Source organism: Polyodon spathula, chromosome 18 (assembly GCF_017654505.1).
Source record: "Polyodon spathula isolate WHYD16114869_AA chromosome 18, ASM1765450v1, whole genome shotgun sequence".
NCBI lineage: Eukaryota > Metazoa > Chordata > Actinopteri > Acipenseriformes > Polyodontidae > Polyodon > Polyodon spathula.
In genome coordinates, this window is record NC_054551.1 from 21111392 (window position 1) to 21128083 (window position 16692).

General features: G+C 36.8%; 1 protein-coding gene across 3 annotated transcripts in view; it reads left to right on the plus strand.

The window, feature by feature from the left end:
- Positions 1–16692, plus strand: part of LOC121331274 (neuronal growth regulator 1-like) — a 234186-nt gene that overhangs the window by 68991 nt on the left and 148503 nt on the right. For all 3 annotated transcript variants that reach the window (XM_041278551.1, XM_041278552.1, XM_041278553.1), the window contains exon 2: positions 11078–11316. In XM_041278551.1, the coding sequence (XP_041134485.1) occupies positions 11078–11316 (239 nt within the window). The remainder of the gene's footprint in view (positions 1–11077; positions 11317–16692) is intronic.

The following is a 16692-nucleotide window of genomic DNA, read 5'->3' on the forward strand; positions in this document are numbered from 1 at the left end:
CAATGCGCCTGGTCCATGTTAAATGAATAGCCTAGCCATAGCACAGCAGACTAGTACAAGTAGATCATTTTAAAGTCTGCATGCTAATCCTGAAAATGTCCCTGACAACTGAAATATCAGCCTTGGGAGTGACAGGTACACTGTTTAAAGATGTTGTGAGTATGTGAGACAATAAGTTCTGCAAACACACAGGCGTATAATAAAACTGTATCAGTACTGACTTTACCTTTTTGCTTGTGAGGCTAGTTTCACAATACAAGGCTTAAAGGGCACATAAGGACCTTTATATTTTATTGTGTTACAATAACTGCTCACTGGTAAAATCATCTCCGTTACATATGTAAGCAGGAGGGTGATGGGAAATGTAGTTCTGAGAGGTCCATGTGGGTACATAGGAAGCCATCTTGAGGGAATGCAAACAATACACACATTACGTAAACAGTTGTAGCAACACATGGGAACAAGTAACACAATAAAACAAAAATGTTCTTATGTGCCTGTGACAAAGTGCCCGTCCCTGTGTGTATTTTCTGCATATGTTGCGTGCGGTGTGTTACATGTTGGTGTATAGTCATTGGTACACAGGATATAAACGGGTCTGTGTAACACGAGTGTTTAAAATGTATATTTGTATTTAGGCACGAGGACTGCACAGCACTTCACATGCAAGTAAAAAGTAATAATATATGAGCACGGGGAATTGCACTTTATTAATTCACGTGCAGTTGTACCGAGACTCCAATTGAATGATTGATTAGCATAAAAGCAACATGTTTTCACCCACTCTGGGTTGTGTGTTCGGTGAGTGGAGAACGGGATTGGAGACAGAGGTAATAATAATAATAATAATAATAATAATAATAATAATAATAATAATAATAATAACGTAAAGTAAAAGAAGCTCACCGTGTTTTGTTTGGTCTGTTTTGTTTGTCTGTTTATTTTGGCAAATGTGCCGTGTCCTATTTTTTGTCCCGTTTATTTTCTGTCTGTTTATTTATTAAATGCTGAGCGAAAGCATTCGCTCAGCTCCATCAAACTCCACCTCTCTCGTTGTTTATTTCCTGGCTCTGGTCTGATGCCACCCACTCCGGCCGTCTTTGTGACAGTGCCCTTTTAAAGTCATATTGTATCTGGGGGATATAAAATAATTATATCAAAGAAACAGTGTGGTTAATCTGTACAGTAACTATTACTCCAGGGATCTACAAACTCCCAACATCATAATTTCTATTTTTTTTTTATTTTTTTTTTTTTTAAATTTAGTCGTTGCCAATTATTTTAGTTGTTTTCTCCCAATTTGAAATACCCAATTATTATTTAGGCTCAGCTCACAGCTACCACCCCTGCGCTGACTCGGGAGTGGCGAAGATGAACACACGCTGTCCTCTGAAGCGTGTGCCATCAGCTGCCCGCTTCTTTACACACTGCAGCCACCATGCAGCCACCCAGGAGCTACAGCGTAGGAGGACAACGCAGCTCCCGGGCAGCTAACAGGCAAGCCCGCAGGCGCCGGGCCAGAATACAGGGGTCACTGGTGCACGGTGAACCGAGGACACCCTGATCAACCTAGACCCCCCTCCCCGGCCACGCTCAGCAAATTGAGCACCGCCTCCTGGGAGCTCCCGTCCACGGTCGGCTTTGGAATAGCCCAGACTCGAACTGGCAGCATCCAGGCTATAGGGTGCATCCTGCACTCACACAGAGCGCCTTTACTGGATTTCTAACGGGGAGCCCCACCAGCATTATTTTAAAAACAAAATGAAAATGCTCTTTCGATATGTTGATAAAAAAGTTGATAGTTCTCCAGTTGACAAAAATATAATGTTGATCATTTATATGTCCTACTGCAAGGAAGCTAATCGTCCAACTACTATATCTGCATATACATAATACATTCGTTTGGCATTGATTATTTTAACTCATAATCAGGTTAAATGAAACATGCATTGTTTGCATCAAGCCAAAAAAGCAGTAATTAGTTTATATAGAAGGGTTCAATATGTTTTTTTTTTTAAACTCATTAGGTATTTATGGTACTGTAAGGTATGAAGAGTGCAGAGAGACTGTCAATATCTGGGAGAGGGGCATGCTTTCAGAGCGGAGTATCTGCCACACATCTGCCTATGTAGCTGAACTGAAGACAAGTTGGTCTATTGAGATTTATTTTTATTTTTAATGTCTCTGGCCATTTAGAATCTTTTTGCATGGACTATCTTGTGGAAGCAGCATATTTTGAGAACAGACTCTGGGTAATTCATTCTCTTTATGAGCCCTGCGGTCCCCACCTCCTGAGGAGAAGACAGAACAGGTTTGATGAGATTAATGACATCCTTCTACTTATTTAGAAATCATTCAACATATTACCCATATTTATTTTGTGCATAGCTGCAGTGTTTTTGTTTTTGCAAACTGGAATAAACTTGAACATGTACTAAAATAAAAGTCTGTCATTTTAACATGACTAGATTCTTGATGATGCATGATCTTATCCCACCTACATTCTCGGTTCTTCTTTCTGGTTTTGTGTGCTTTTAACTAGTTTTGAGCTTGTCTGGAGAATGTGCTGGGACTGGAAAGCCTTCCTCATTCCATTCAAATCATGTTACAATATGAGCTTTCAACCAGTCATACCTACTCTACCGACAGGCTCAAAGCATCTCAAAGACAGATGAAAGCAGACTTGGAGAAAAATGATAGCTCAATATCAGAGCAACATAACTCAGAATGATTGCAAACACTATAAAATAGCAAGGGGAATGTGAAAAAAAGCAATTCAAGAGACAGCTGAAGCTATTTTTTATTCTTGCTTACTACAATGCAGTTCTAAAAAAATAAGTTCAGAAAATCAAATGAGTTTACAAAGCTCGCATGTTCCAGTGAATAGTATTCAAAATGTGTGTTTTCTTCCAGTAAAATAGCGGCAATTTCCACAATTCATTAAGTATATAAATAGATTAAAACATTACTTCTCTGAGGGCATTTTGTTTCCCGACTTACTGTATGTTTCCATGGACACCGTGAATCGCGATGGACCAACCAGTCTTGAGCTTACAAGCGATGTTGGTGATGAAGGCCAAATTATGAAGTGGTTATCAAAACAATCAACAATTTACACTTTCTTCCCCAAGAAAACAAAGAACACTAGGGTCAGTAATGCCACAACATATTGCTATTCATAATTTTTATTGCAAACTTTCAGTAGCTGTAACTAAACCTATGCGTTGACTCTTCTTTGATGGCAATGAAACACGCACAGTGCCATCAAAACTAGGGTTACCAGATTTTCATTTTTTTCACAGTTTTGCTCTTTTTTAGTTGCGAACCAGTTTGTTATTTTGATTATAAACAAAGCACTGTTTTGTTTTAGTATTTCAATACATACCAGCCATTTTCTGTGACCAGTTGTCAGCAGCTTAAATTCCTCCTTTTAGCTGTATTAACCGTTGCTTTGTTAAAAAGACTCTTTACTGATTCAACTGTAAATTTTTATATTTTACAACATAATTTATACAAACACAAAATGTCTTAACCCATTAATGCATATATGCATATAATTTACAATAACATTGGTAAAATTAGCTAACATAATTCTTACAATTGGTCTAGTTTTTTTGTGGGTCTAGCTTCTTGCTTACCTTTTTTGTATTCAAATTTACTACCAATTAATACTGCTTCTTGTCTTTTGTCTTTAATTTGGAAATTTCTTCACATTTTCTTCTGTCTCACTTGATATTATGGTATCTATTGTAAAGGATAGGGGAAGGGTCAGCCAAAAAAACAACCCTAAAATGTTTAATTGTCTTTTTTTATTGTTTAATTCGTTTGATTATTGTTTGTTAATTTATTTAATTGTTAATTATCACCTGCACCTGGCTAGTATTGTAAATTAGACCCAGGTGCACAGTATTTAAGGAGAGCAGTTAATCTTTTCTAGGCAACTGCTGTGTGAAGTGCCCGACTGCATCGTAAGAGTAAGCAAACAGGAACTGTGTGTACTGTTTTGTATTTGTGTATAAAACTATGTGCTTTTGTAATTTGTCAGGTAAACGGCTTAGTCATTCTGCAAGTTAGTCGGGGAACCTGCAAATGTTTAGTTAGCGCTCTGAAGTAGCTAGGTGTTGATTTTGTTTTATTTATTTTGTAGTTGTTAATAAAAAACACTGCAAAGCACAGTATTAGAAAAACAAAAGTTGTGTTTGTGTTGGGTTTTTGAGCTGAAAAGAACCTGTGTCGCTCGGTTGCATAATATAATGTGACGTTGTTTTTTTGTGCCTGAAATATAAGTTTTTCTTTGTGTAATAAATTACTGCAAAACCAAACAGTTCGTCCCTTGGTATTTCAAACCTTTTTTTAAAAAATGTGTTACTTTACCATATTTTCTTTATAACACAAAGGCAGATAATATTAAAATATGTATAAATTCTAGGTAAATAATACATTTTGGTTATTCTGGTGCTTTCAGTTGGGTCTACTGCCAAGACTGCTGTGGCCACTGACAGTGTACAAGGTTTCCTTGACAACAATTGAGAAGCTGGACACTTTAATAATTTTATATGTCAGGAAATGGTTGGGAGTTCCACGCTGCCTCAGCACAGTGGGACTTTATGGTAAATGAATACTGCAACTACCAGTCTCTGCTCTAACCGGGAGTTTAAGTGCGCCAAGGTCTGACAGGAAATGACATTAGTAGATTCATGTGACAAATGTGTAAGGGAGGCAGCACCTGTGTTGAAAACTGGAAGAAAGTGGGAGGTAAAGAAAGCTGTGGAAGATGGTAAGGCTGCCCTTCAAATCAGTGATTTTATGGGGCAAGTTCAGCATGGAAGAGGGGGTCTTGGCAACACGGCAACCCCAGCTCAAAGGAGGAAGCTGGTAGTCAACGAGGTGCAAAAGCAGGAGAGGATTAGGTGTGTAAAGGCCGTTTCCCATGCCAAGCAGGGAGAATGGATGAGATGGAAGAGTGTGGAACAATGCAAGATCAGCTGGCAACACCTTGGACAATGTAACAGAGCAGGATCAGTTTCCTCATCAGATCAACATATGATGTTCTTCCATCTCAACATAACCTAAACCTCTGGGTGGGTGAGGATCCCTCATGTCCTTTGTGTTCATCACCTGCAACATTAAGGCACATTTTGACAAGACGTAAGGTAGGTCTTAGCCAAGGACGGTTTACTTGGTGCCATGACCAAGTGAACTGCAATGTCTGGCTTTAGCATTGGATGACAAGAGTAACCTGACCAATAAGTTGCCACCAGTTCCATCAAAGCATTACACAAAAGATAATATTCCTCTATCAAGGAAAGCGACCACCAAGAACCTCCCGATGGCTTGCACCACCCGTTTCTGTCAATTTTCTTTTTTTAATAATTTCAATGTGAATAAACCTGGCTTGTTTTGTGCTGATGCCATGTTCATACCTTCTACAGATACTGTTTCCATCAGCACAGCGATTGCCCAAAAGTTTGCAAAGTGCCAGCTAACTGGAAAACATGGGTTCTTCGACTTGCACAGATTCTGCTTTATCATACATACCAGGGACATTGTTAATCAGAAACCAGAACTGCCAAGTATCATATTCCGCATGTAAAGTATGTATACTGAGATTCTTTCCTCCTGATTTTTACAGATGTTTAAATTAAAAACCTTTTTTTATTTATTTTATTTTTTACCGATTTTATCCCTATTTTAATATACTGCAAAGGTTTTGTTTTGAGTCGATTGTGCCGTTATTTTAGCAGTTAGACGGAAAGGGTCAGTATCGTTCGAATCTTAGAATGTGAGTTTACGGTCTCAGTTTTACAGCAATAACCACATACGTAGTTCAGAGACAGTGGTAGAGAAGCTACAGACCAGAGAGAGAGCGAGACAGTTTTGTCTTGTGCCAGACAGGAACTGCTTTACAGAGTGGTAGAGAAAGTAATGGGACATGGCCTGAGAATGTGAAATTGTAAAAAGTTCTCTTCAATGTTCCAAAAAAAAAAGCTTCATGCTGTTTTATTAGCACTTTTACTAAACAAGATCGTGCTTGTTTAGTAAAAGTGCTAATAAAACAGTTTTACATATATTCTTATCTCTACCACATATAATATGTCTGATCCTGTTGCAACTTAAATAATATGAAAGAAAATGTTGTGACCTTTCATTTGATGTAAGTTACATGCAGTAGTTGCACATACATAAATGAAAACAGTAAAATAAACGGGTGGAAACTGTGAGAAATGATCAGCTTGCAAACAAAAATTATCTGTGTTTTATCACAATTACACACTGCTCAGTTTTACAAAAAACAAAACGTGCAAAAATGCAAATAAATACATTCAGAACACCATACATTGAAATGCAGCACTACTGCCTATCTTTGTCTGAAATTATTGCTTAAGGAAGCAAATCTTTATTCAGTCTTCGTTCTGCCACTTCTTATCTCATACCACTTAAATTGCAGAATGGCCCTTTGGTCAAAGTGATGTGTATTATTAAACTGTCACAAAGTCAAGTCTTTAAATTGTGCTGCATCTGCACATTTTCGTACAGCGTCAAGTGCTTCAGGAACATTCATCCTTAAAGGAACATGAAATATTCTAATCACAATATGATCTCAAAACATTAACTGAATTCTATCCTTAAAGTCACTATCAGATTGCAAAACAGCTATTCAGTGGGACAACTGAAATTATTCTGTGAATACTCCAGGAGCATTAATTACAGGATGAACTGACAACCTGCAACACCTTAAAGACATATAGATATATATATATATATATATATATATATATATATATATATATATATATATATATATATATGTTTTTGCTAATGTGATATTTTTTTGCAGCTGCTAAATGTCATCATTCTCAATGGTTCATTTTAAAATATTTAAAATATGTATGCTGTGAAGTAGGAGACCTTTGGGTATTGTTTGGTGTACTGTAAACAAACAGTATTGTGCATTTGATAGGATAAAAGGATGAAAGTGTGGGTCATGAAATCACAGTTTTCCGCTAAGGAGTGTCTTGAAAAGCAACTTGGCTTTTTGAAAGTAGTTTTCCAATTCAAGTTTGTCTATATGAATAGAAAAAAGACCTTGAGAGATCTATTGTTTTGTAATGGTAAAGAACAAATACAGTGCTGGGAGATGGTGCTTTAAGCTCATTTCCAGCACAGTCACTTCAAGTCATTACTAGATATATTAATCTTTGCCTCAAGAGAAATGCTTTCAAAATACATTTATCTTTTCATAGCCTAGTGTTAATATTAGCTTTTAGTGAAAAAAAAACAAATGCTGTGGCAAACCCTGTTGCAGAACCAAATATTTCAGATACTCTAGCTCATCCTATGGTGTGTTAAGATAGAGCTTTCAAGAAAACTGGGTCAAAACCATGCTGCAGATATAATTATGACTTCCTTGTGAAGTGCCTAAATGAGTTTGGATAAAAGGATTAGGGTGTACTTTGCCTAATGATTGCCATACTGTAATTAACTGTGGTATTTAATCATCCTCAATTCATAGAAGGTTTTCAACATCTTCCTGCTGATTTTTTTTCTGCATAATTACAGATGTTTAGAAACTCGTCAAAGTTTGTGAACAGTGGGGTAGCAAAACTACAAAATCTGATAATGAACAAAGGTGCAAAGAAAGACTATCCTCTTCAAAGATCAAATACATAAAACAGAAAAATAATCCTTTCGTGATAACATCCAGAACTAAAAACAGTATCTTTATTTCATTTCCCAGAGGTACTACTGCAAGTTCTATATATCCATCCGACATGCAACAGAATTACTGTAATATTAGAATAGCCCAATGTGTCGATAATTACTATAGTAGTTGTGATTATACAGGGCTTGGATGAAATCACTTGGGTATCCACTATTTATCAAGCTGAGATCAGGGTCTATTTTAATGATCCAAACAGTGGCAAATCTTAATACCTCCATCCTAAAATGTACAAACATGATTTTCCTCAAACATTTAATTGAATTCTGTATTGTACCTGCAATAGTAATGTTACAAAGTAGGTCTATAAATCACTCCTGTGGGAAAAATCCAGCTGATTAATATAGAGTTTTAGAACGCTGATATTTATATGTGCGTAATGTTGATAGTTTTGAAACACAACAGGCCAGATTCTTCTTCAAATCGTCATTAGTAAGTTTTTAGATACCAAAAAACGCGTTACCAAACCAATAATAAACAACTCAGACTTTTAATGTAGGGGCTTGTGAGTAGTCTAGCTATTTATTATCTATTTTAGAAATGTAGTGTTTTGTTTTTTTTTTCCTTTCAGACAAAAATTGCTCTAATGACAATTTGGAGTAAATAGCTTTGAGAATCCAACCCAATGATGCAAATAAAGAAATTGGAGCCTATGTCACATGGTTAATCAAGTGTGAGTGTTAAAGTCTCTTAGTGCTAAGATGCTGAATGAATGAGCTCAGTCTTCAATCACAAAGTTGTCTTGTCGTTCATGTGATATGCACATATCAAAAGCACCCCCTCTTGCTAGAGTGTGGATATACCCCAAGCCATGTAACTGTATGCCAGCCTACTACTTCTTAGAGGAAGTATGCATTGTAGTCTATTTTAGCGATTCCAAAGATACAGTTGTAAAAAATAAAAATACATAATCAATGTAACAGGTTTAATGATATCTCATGGTTTAATGAACAGTGCCATCTTGCTCTTTCCACTGTATTCGTAATGTATATAGAGATGTTTAAAACAGGGTCAATCAATCATCCCAGGGGGACAATACCAACAGGATGAGGAGTGTCTCTTCTAAGTTACTGTATCGAAATTCCCTGTTTAGATCATTAAACTAGACTGCAAAGTATTGAGGGCATTGGCAGGAAAATGAAGTCGTTGCTACAAGAAAAGGAGCTGCTGTGGTACAATGGTGATTCTAATGCTTTAGGTGAGAAAGTCATGGACACTGTGACTGGATGTGATGAGCCCATCAGCCGTTCTGCTGTAGGACCGTAATTGAAACAAACATGAACTGAGACTGGTTAGATGTATAGTGGTTATTCACAGTTTTGCTAGAAAAAAAGGTTTTCTTGGAGTAAATATATTCCCAGAATTTTTTTTTCTGCTTAAAAAACTGTATGTCCTGACATTACTGATTAGTCAGCATTTACTTTTCTCAACACATTCCATCTGTTCATTTTGAAGTAAATAAAAGTAGACAGTTTTGTAATTATAAACACACATTTCTGTATTATATTGAAGTATATTTTAAAACAAAATCACTTGTTACTACACTGCTTGAATTCTACTCTGTATGCTCATATCAAAAGCTCATGATAAAAAAGACAAATATAATATAACTCTTTAGAATTTGTATACCCGGTATACCTGAATTGAGTCTCCGCAATCTGGTGTTGGGAAATGTCTGTAGTTGACATGGCTGTACCCATTATTTAAGTTCAGTTGCATGTTTATAAGCAGAAAGTCAATAGATATGCAATAGGGTTGCCTGTGTGTATCCACCATTAAGTCTTCCATTTTAATGTTCGGCTTATATTCTGTACGTATGTTAAATATGCTTATTAACACATATATGGGTAATTGTCTTACTGTGTAATTCATATTACTTTGTTTAAATTACACTTTTGTTGATACAAGCACTTTCAACTCATTTTGGTTTTGTAAAATCGTGCATTTTAAAACTAGCACCCGAATTATTTTATAGTTGCCAGAATATATATAAAAAAAAAAAAAAAAAAGAATCCACAACAGGTGCCAAAGGAGACAGACCCATTTCCAGCTAAGCTTCCAGCCTTTATGATCTTTTGCCTGTTTTAGCCTCCTGCTCTCTTCTGGGGTACAAAGCAGAGTCTTTCAATTGCCAGGCAAGTGTTCGGGTTGGCTTAAGAGATATTCAGAGCGGAAAGAGAAGCCAACAGGAATAGTAATTGGACACATCACGCAGCTGTTGCGTGATAGTGTACTGTGTGTGGTGCTGAGAGTTTCCTCAGCTAGAGTGATTATCTAGTTTTACTCTTGACCACTACTCTCTCATTCTGCCCAAAGCCACATGTCTCTTTGGAGCAAATTAAGTCAATGATGGAAAAGCCGTGGTCATCTCCTGTTTGTGTGACTGACGTTTCTTTGGCTCAGCAGGCACACATTTTGGCACATGTCATCTAGATGATTTCCTCCTTGGATATGTTGCCTGAATCCATGTCCTGGATGTGGTGACAACTTTTCAATTATTCAACAATGGAAGGAGGGCTAATATAAACTTCTTTACTCTGTTCACACTCGGCATCAGCCATTTGTTGTTGTGTATGGGTTCTGTGGCAAGAGAAGCTATTAAAAGACACCTTCATTACTGTGTTGTATGTCGTTTTTGAAAGTATACAACCAAAGTTTGCATTTTACTACTGACAAGCTTATCCTGAGGCTACTGAGGTATAAAGTGAAAATAATACACGTTTATGAGTCCTAAATAATCTCTTTCAATAAAGTCTTATTACTTTAATGGTCTACAGGTGGTTACAGTTTGTGCCCTTTTGTTTATTGGCCTACTGTATATTTTTAAAGCAATGCAACTACTCATATAGGCTTTTGCTATTGTCTTTTTTTTTATACAATATATTGTCCTGCATATATTCTTTTTTAAAAATGACATAACAGGCACAGAAAAAAAGTCTTAAAATGACCTGACTAGTATGAGTTACCAAAAAATATGTATACTTTATATATATATATATATATATATATATATATATATATATATATATATATATATAGTATACTATATACCATAATATTTTTTGGTAACTCATACTTGTCAGGTCATTTTAAGACTTTTTTTGACTTGCAAGAAGCTAAGAGGTTGAGGCATTCCTTGATTTTTAGAGCATTTTACAGCAGCAGTGGGTAATCCTTGGATAACCATGGGTAGGTGGTTGATAAAATCAAGGAGGATACTCTAATAAAATGTGGTGGCTTGTCCAGTAAGGTTATGTCGACCTATAAGTCAAGTAAGCCAATGTTCTGTCTAGTGCCTTCATCAGTATAGTACTTACTATCTTCACAAAGACTGATTGATATTCTTTCTTTTCACAGGTGCTATCTTTCAGATGGTGCCTCAAAGGGTGCTTGGCTGAATCGGTCCAGTATCATTTTTGCCGGCGATGATAAATGGTCAGTGGACCCTCGCGTATCAATTGTATCGAGTATTGGCAGTAAACGAGAGTACAGCCTGCAGATACAGAACGTGGATGTTCCTGATGATGGCCAATACACATGTTCCGTACAAACCCAGCACAATCCAAGAACAATGCAGGTGCATTTAACAGTACAAGGTACGTATTTATTTATTTAACCCGAAAATAATAAGAGCTCTTTATACGTTGCTGGAGAACTGTCTATGTTATTTAGTTATTAAAAGGATACGTAAGATGTTTGAAGTCAGTTTTAGGTTTTTTTTTTTGTTTGTTTTGTTTTTAGTATGCTCATTTAGCAGGTGGTTTTGTAACAGGGTGAAAGCTAGGTGTGAACCAGCGACCATGCACACCGCAAGAGAGTGTCTTAAGCACCATGCAAAAGAACCAGGCTTGTTTGCATTCATGGCTCAGAGCTCTTAACCTCATCTCATCACATTGACTGGGGTCAGAATCGGTAACGGGAGCGCAAAACACAAAACTGCCTGTTACACTCAGTCCCTTTATAAGCATGGCGGTATATGAGATCAGTGTTGCAGAGCAGAAGCTGGGCACAATCCAACAACCACTCATATTGTAAGAGCACATCTTAACCACATAGCAAATACGCCACGCTCGACAGGGATCGGAATCAGTAATGGTTGTGCATCACACAGGCTGCTCAACCTGCCTCTGCATGAGTCCTTTTGGATGACAGATTTTCACCTCCAGCTCCCCTGTAGGAATTCGAATTGTTAATCATTGAGGAATATATCCTTCCAGAACGATTAAAACAGCAGTGTTATGGCAGTTGTTTCTAATTATTGGTCTTAGAGCTGAATATGTAATCCTCTAACCCAGATTTATGGCATGCTCCAGCAGTATTATACAAAATGTTCAGTATGTGTTAACCAGTTGGGACATTCTTATACATCCCCTTGTGTTGTTGTAGCAGGGAAATGGAAGAGACTTAATGATTTTCCAGATCCTGTAAATTACTTTTTTTGGACAAATCGTTTCTCATCCATCAGCAAAGGGAAGGTTAAAACTTTTTATAATGGAAATTTAGAGGAGAATCTGAGCCTTGTATAAAAATGCAAGAAAAAAAACATGTAAACATGCCTTCTTTAGCTGGGGGGTTGAAGCTTCCTTAGGGATGGTACAGCTACAAGTTCCTTCAATTACTCCAGAACTCTCTTTTACACATGACTAAATACATACCACTGGATAATAATGTTTGAGTCCCTTTGATTTACAGAATGCATTCAGATGTGTTGGTTATTGAGGGAAAATTGGAAGTTGGAAAATAGTGTCATTAAAACAAAAAATATTTGAAGGGGTTTTTACTTGGGTATATACCTATATATATATATATATATATATATATATATATATATATATATATATATATATATATATATAGTTGTTTGCCTTTAAGAAGCATTTATCAGCAGTTATTCAATAAATCCATTCATTGACATGTCGATTTGTCCAGTCTCACGTTTCCAACTGAGTGCCACTTGATGGCAATTCACTTCCGTGTCTTAAAAGCAGATTGGAAGATTATTTTCCTCTATCCTGGGGAGCTGACACTTTTACCATTGTACTGGAGTGCTGAGGCCGTAAACTGTCGAAAGTGGAAGGCACCGATTGAGCAACTGCCCAGTGCATTAAGTCTGTACTGCAATAAAACGTGGAATCTTTTAAAGGGTAATGTTTTATTTACAACATATGAAAATATGATCATTAAATGTATGAGTGCCTGATGATCCTAACTGCCCCATCAAGTCACTGGAGAAATATAGAGTGAAATATCCGAATCTGCCAGCTTTACCTACGAACCCGACTAGATCCAACCAATGCGAGCAATACAAATATCTGGTATACTTGCAGGCCATTAGGAAAAAATAAAATTAGTAACATAATGGCAACAATTTGTTTTAAAATCACAGTTTTGTACTCTAATTTAATAGTGAAGCTCACATGCAGCGTTATAATGGAGGATTATGTTTTGTAGAATGTTCATTTTAGAGTGTGGAAGGATACGTAAAAAAAATATATATATATAGTTAAATAAATATGATAATTAATTGTGCTGTAATATTGAAGTATACAAGCAAAGACTCTCCAAATCAGACACTACCAGGCATTATAGACCGTTTGGTTGTAATACCGCTCTTGACTTTGTCCTGAGCCCCATTACCCAAACAGTCCATAATGTATGGTAATGCCCGATGTGGAGTGTCTACATATATATAAATGTATATACAGTAGTGCGCACATTTATTAGAACATAACATGTAGAACTGCATTTTTCTGTAAATAGCAGATACAGTATTTTCTGTATGTCAATGAATAGCATGGTAAAAAAACATGACAGGTTATTGGATAACAGAGGTTTGAAGATAATCTAGTTTTAGCATAGCTTGCTATAGAAGTACACAAACTGTCAACTAGAAAAAAAAAAGGTTTGGGTTCAGAGGTATGATGTACAAACATTATTATGAAATTTAAAGTTTATTTTAAAATACAAAATTGTATCCTTTGCATCAATGTAATTGCTCCAATGTGTCATATCCAATGATTTATTAAAAAGCATCTCTGCCATTTCTTGTAGATTTTATTCCCTCGCTTAGGGTTGTTACAATGCTGTGTGGATGCCTGCCTCTAGTTTGAAATATCAGTTCAGACTGCAATGTGAATAAGGGGCTCATGGGACAGATGTTATAGGCCCTGAGACACTAACAAAATGGTGACATTTATCAGTAGTGAATGTACAATGTATGGCTGCACACATGTATGTGCAGCCTTGCAGTGCCAATTAGTTTAACAACATACATTGATATAACTAGGCAAATGCAGATATGGGTTTTAGAAAAACCCAGTTGCTAAGACACAATCTTGGCACTGACACTGTAAATCTCAGATGCCAAAAGAGACAAGTGTTAGTCATGTAACAGCTAATTCACGGGGTGGGAGCCAGGCTACCTGTAATGATGTCTCCTAACTTCTCGGAGAGCCGGCCACCGTTAGCACCAAGCCTTCGGTAGGACGAGGTCCGCGTTGTGGTGAGGTTGCCACTGCAGATTATGAGAGGGTTATGTCGTGATGCGACTCCAAGGCTGGGCGCGAAGGTCCAGCATATAGAATGGGGATCCCCGCCACTTGGGGGACCCGACACACAGGAGAGGTCTTTGCCGTTTGGGAGATCCAACATATGAAAGAGGAGTCCCCTTGTTTGGGGGGCCCTGCACATAAAGTAAATAGAGGCTTGAGAACTTGAAAGGAAGAAAGTAGATCTCTGGCCTGTTGAGAGCCTCCCTCGATGAGATAATTTATAGACTTTCAAAGCTGGGGCGTAGACATACCCCCACAGAACATGAAACGAGAAGATTGCCCTGTGTTACAAAGGAAGAGATCCTTCTGCGAGCTTAGTTAGAATAAGCTTAGATCCTCGGGTTGCGAGGGGAGTGATAGCGCATGAGATGTTAAAAGGTTGGGTTCGGCCAGGGGTCCCCTCTGACTCACTGAGAGAGCCTCCCTTGGTAGGTAAAGGAAGTGTTGCTTGCACAAAGGCAGAGGAAGTGCGACTCACCAAATCCCCAGAGGAGACCGATGCAAAGGCTCTTGAGTTATATAGAGGGCGGAGGAGGAAACGAAAATACACAAGACGAAGATATAGGGTGTGACTAATGGTTTAAATAGGCAGTAGATTTGATTAATGATAGGAGAGAAAAGGATAAAGAGGAGCCTAGCTCCTTCCCCCCAAACTATACAAAATTGGTTAACATATCAAACCACTGTAACTGAAAATCTTGGAAAATTGTAAAAATAGACAAATTAGTGATTGTCAAACTTAATTGATTACTTTAATAGGCCACACATGCAATTAATTACAAATAGTAAGAGAAAAAGAACACATAAACAATTTTTTAAAAAACATTTTTAGAAACAAATTAAAATATTGGGGGAACATTGGTGTCTAATAACAAATTTAAAGGCTCAAGGTTCCACTTTTGTTATATTTGCCAAAGGTTTCATTTAAACTTGTAAACAATATGGTGGAGGAGGTCTCTCATGCACTGTTTCATGTCCCAAAAATGTACTGCTTTATGAGGACTGTGCGCTGCCTTACAATATTTATATTATCTTTATGCAGTGTTATCCACTATACTTGGCTACTGTATGTAAAATCAAGGTATATTATCTATAGTATAGTATAACATAAACATGACTATAAATACTAAAACAGGTCTTCTAAAGGGTAATTACCCCCACTTCCCAAACATTAAGGACCCCAGATCGAAGCTGAACCCATACTTACAAAATAGATTTAAATAAAGATATTCATTTCCATTATGAGAACAAAACAAGGAGCACTTGACAGGCTTTCAAAATACTAATTGATAATATGCAATGCATTATCACTGTCTGTGCAGAGGGGTGTAATTTGCACAGTTAGTACATAAATGCCTGAATGCCTTTTCATTTTGTGAAAAAGTGCTGGGTAGTGACCTTATAGCATATCTGTCTCCCAAATGCCATGTTCTATATTTTTTTTCTGGAATGTCAAGTACTAAAGCATGCAGATCTGATCAGACTCTAAATAACCAGTTTTTGTCTGATGCAAAATGGATTGACAGCCAGCGAGCACTGGGTAAAAATCCTTTAGTGGGAAGATTTACTGCAGTTAGTGTCTTGTGAAGAGTTATGTGAGCTGTCTTTATCAGAGCTAGGCTTACTTTTTGTCAGCCAAAATAGAAAGACAAATAAATGTGCAATGTACTGTACAATTATAACAAAACACAATTGCAATACCAGTGAGGAGAAAACCAAGCAATGCAATACAATAGACATTGAAACAAATATTGTACTGTGGCCTTGATGTGGTCAGATAGTGTCACTCATAGTACTGATACTATTATACTTCAATCTATTATTAGTGTATATTGGTTCCTACCTAGGTATATGAAGATGCTGCAGATGTGCTACCATTGCCTGTTAGTACAGAACCATTACCACTGTTGTGCCACTGCATTTCAATCACAGATCAACAATTTAATTATTATTTTCATTATACAATTTCACCTCAAGATTTGTCATTTATATCATTTATATACCTACCTGCATGAAACCCTCAGCGGGTGAGAATTTCAACTTTTGGTCAGTAATCAGTGATATAAGCACTTGTGTGAAAATGTTAGTCACTAACAAATCACTAATTTGCCTATTTTGAAAAGTTTCTAAGATTTTTAGTTTGAGATTTCATACACATAATAAATTAAAACTACAAAAGCAATGATGTGTTCTAATAAATGTTTACTTTCTACAGTACCATTTTTTGTAGATTTACATTTAAAAACTGGTTTTCCAAGACTTGTCAGAAGCTAGTTTATATTAAGGGGTTCACTTGCCTGAATTCTTTTTCCCGTTGATTTTGTTGAGGAATTAAGAAAATATTTTAATGGCTTCATAAGAATTTTAAGGCACCAGACTTGGCAGGTTAATTTCCTCATCACTGTCATGTTAGTATATTTC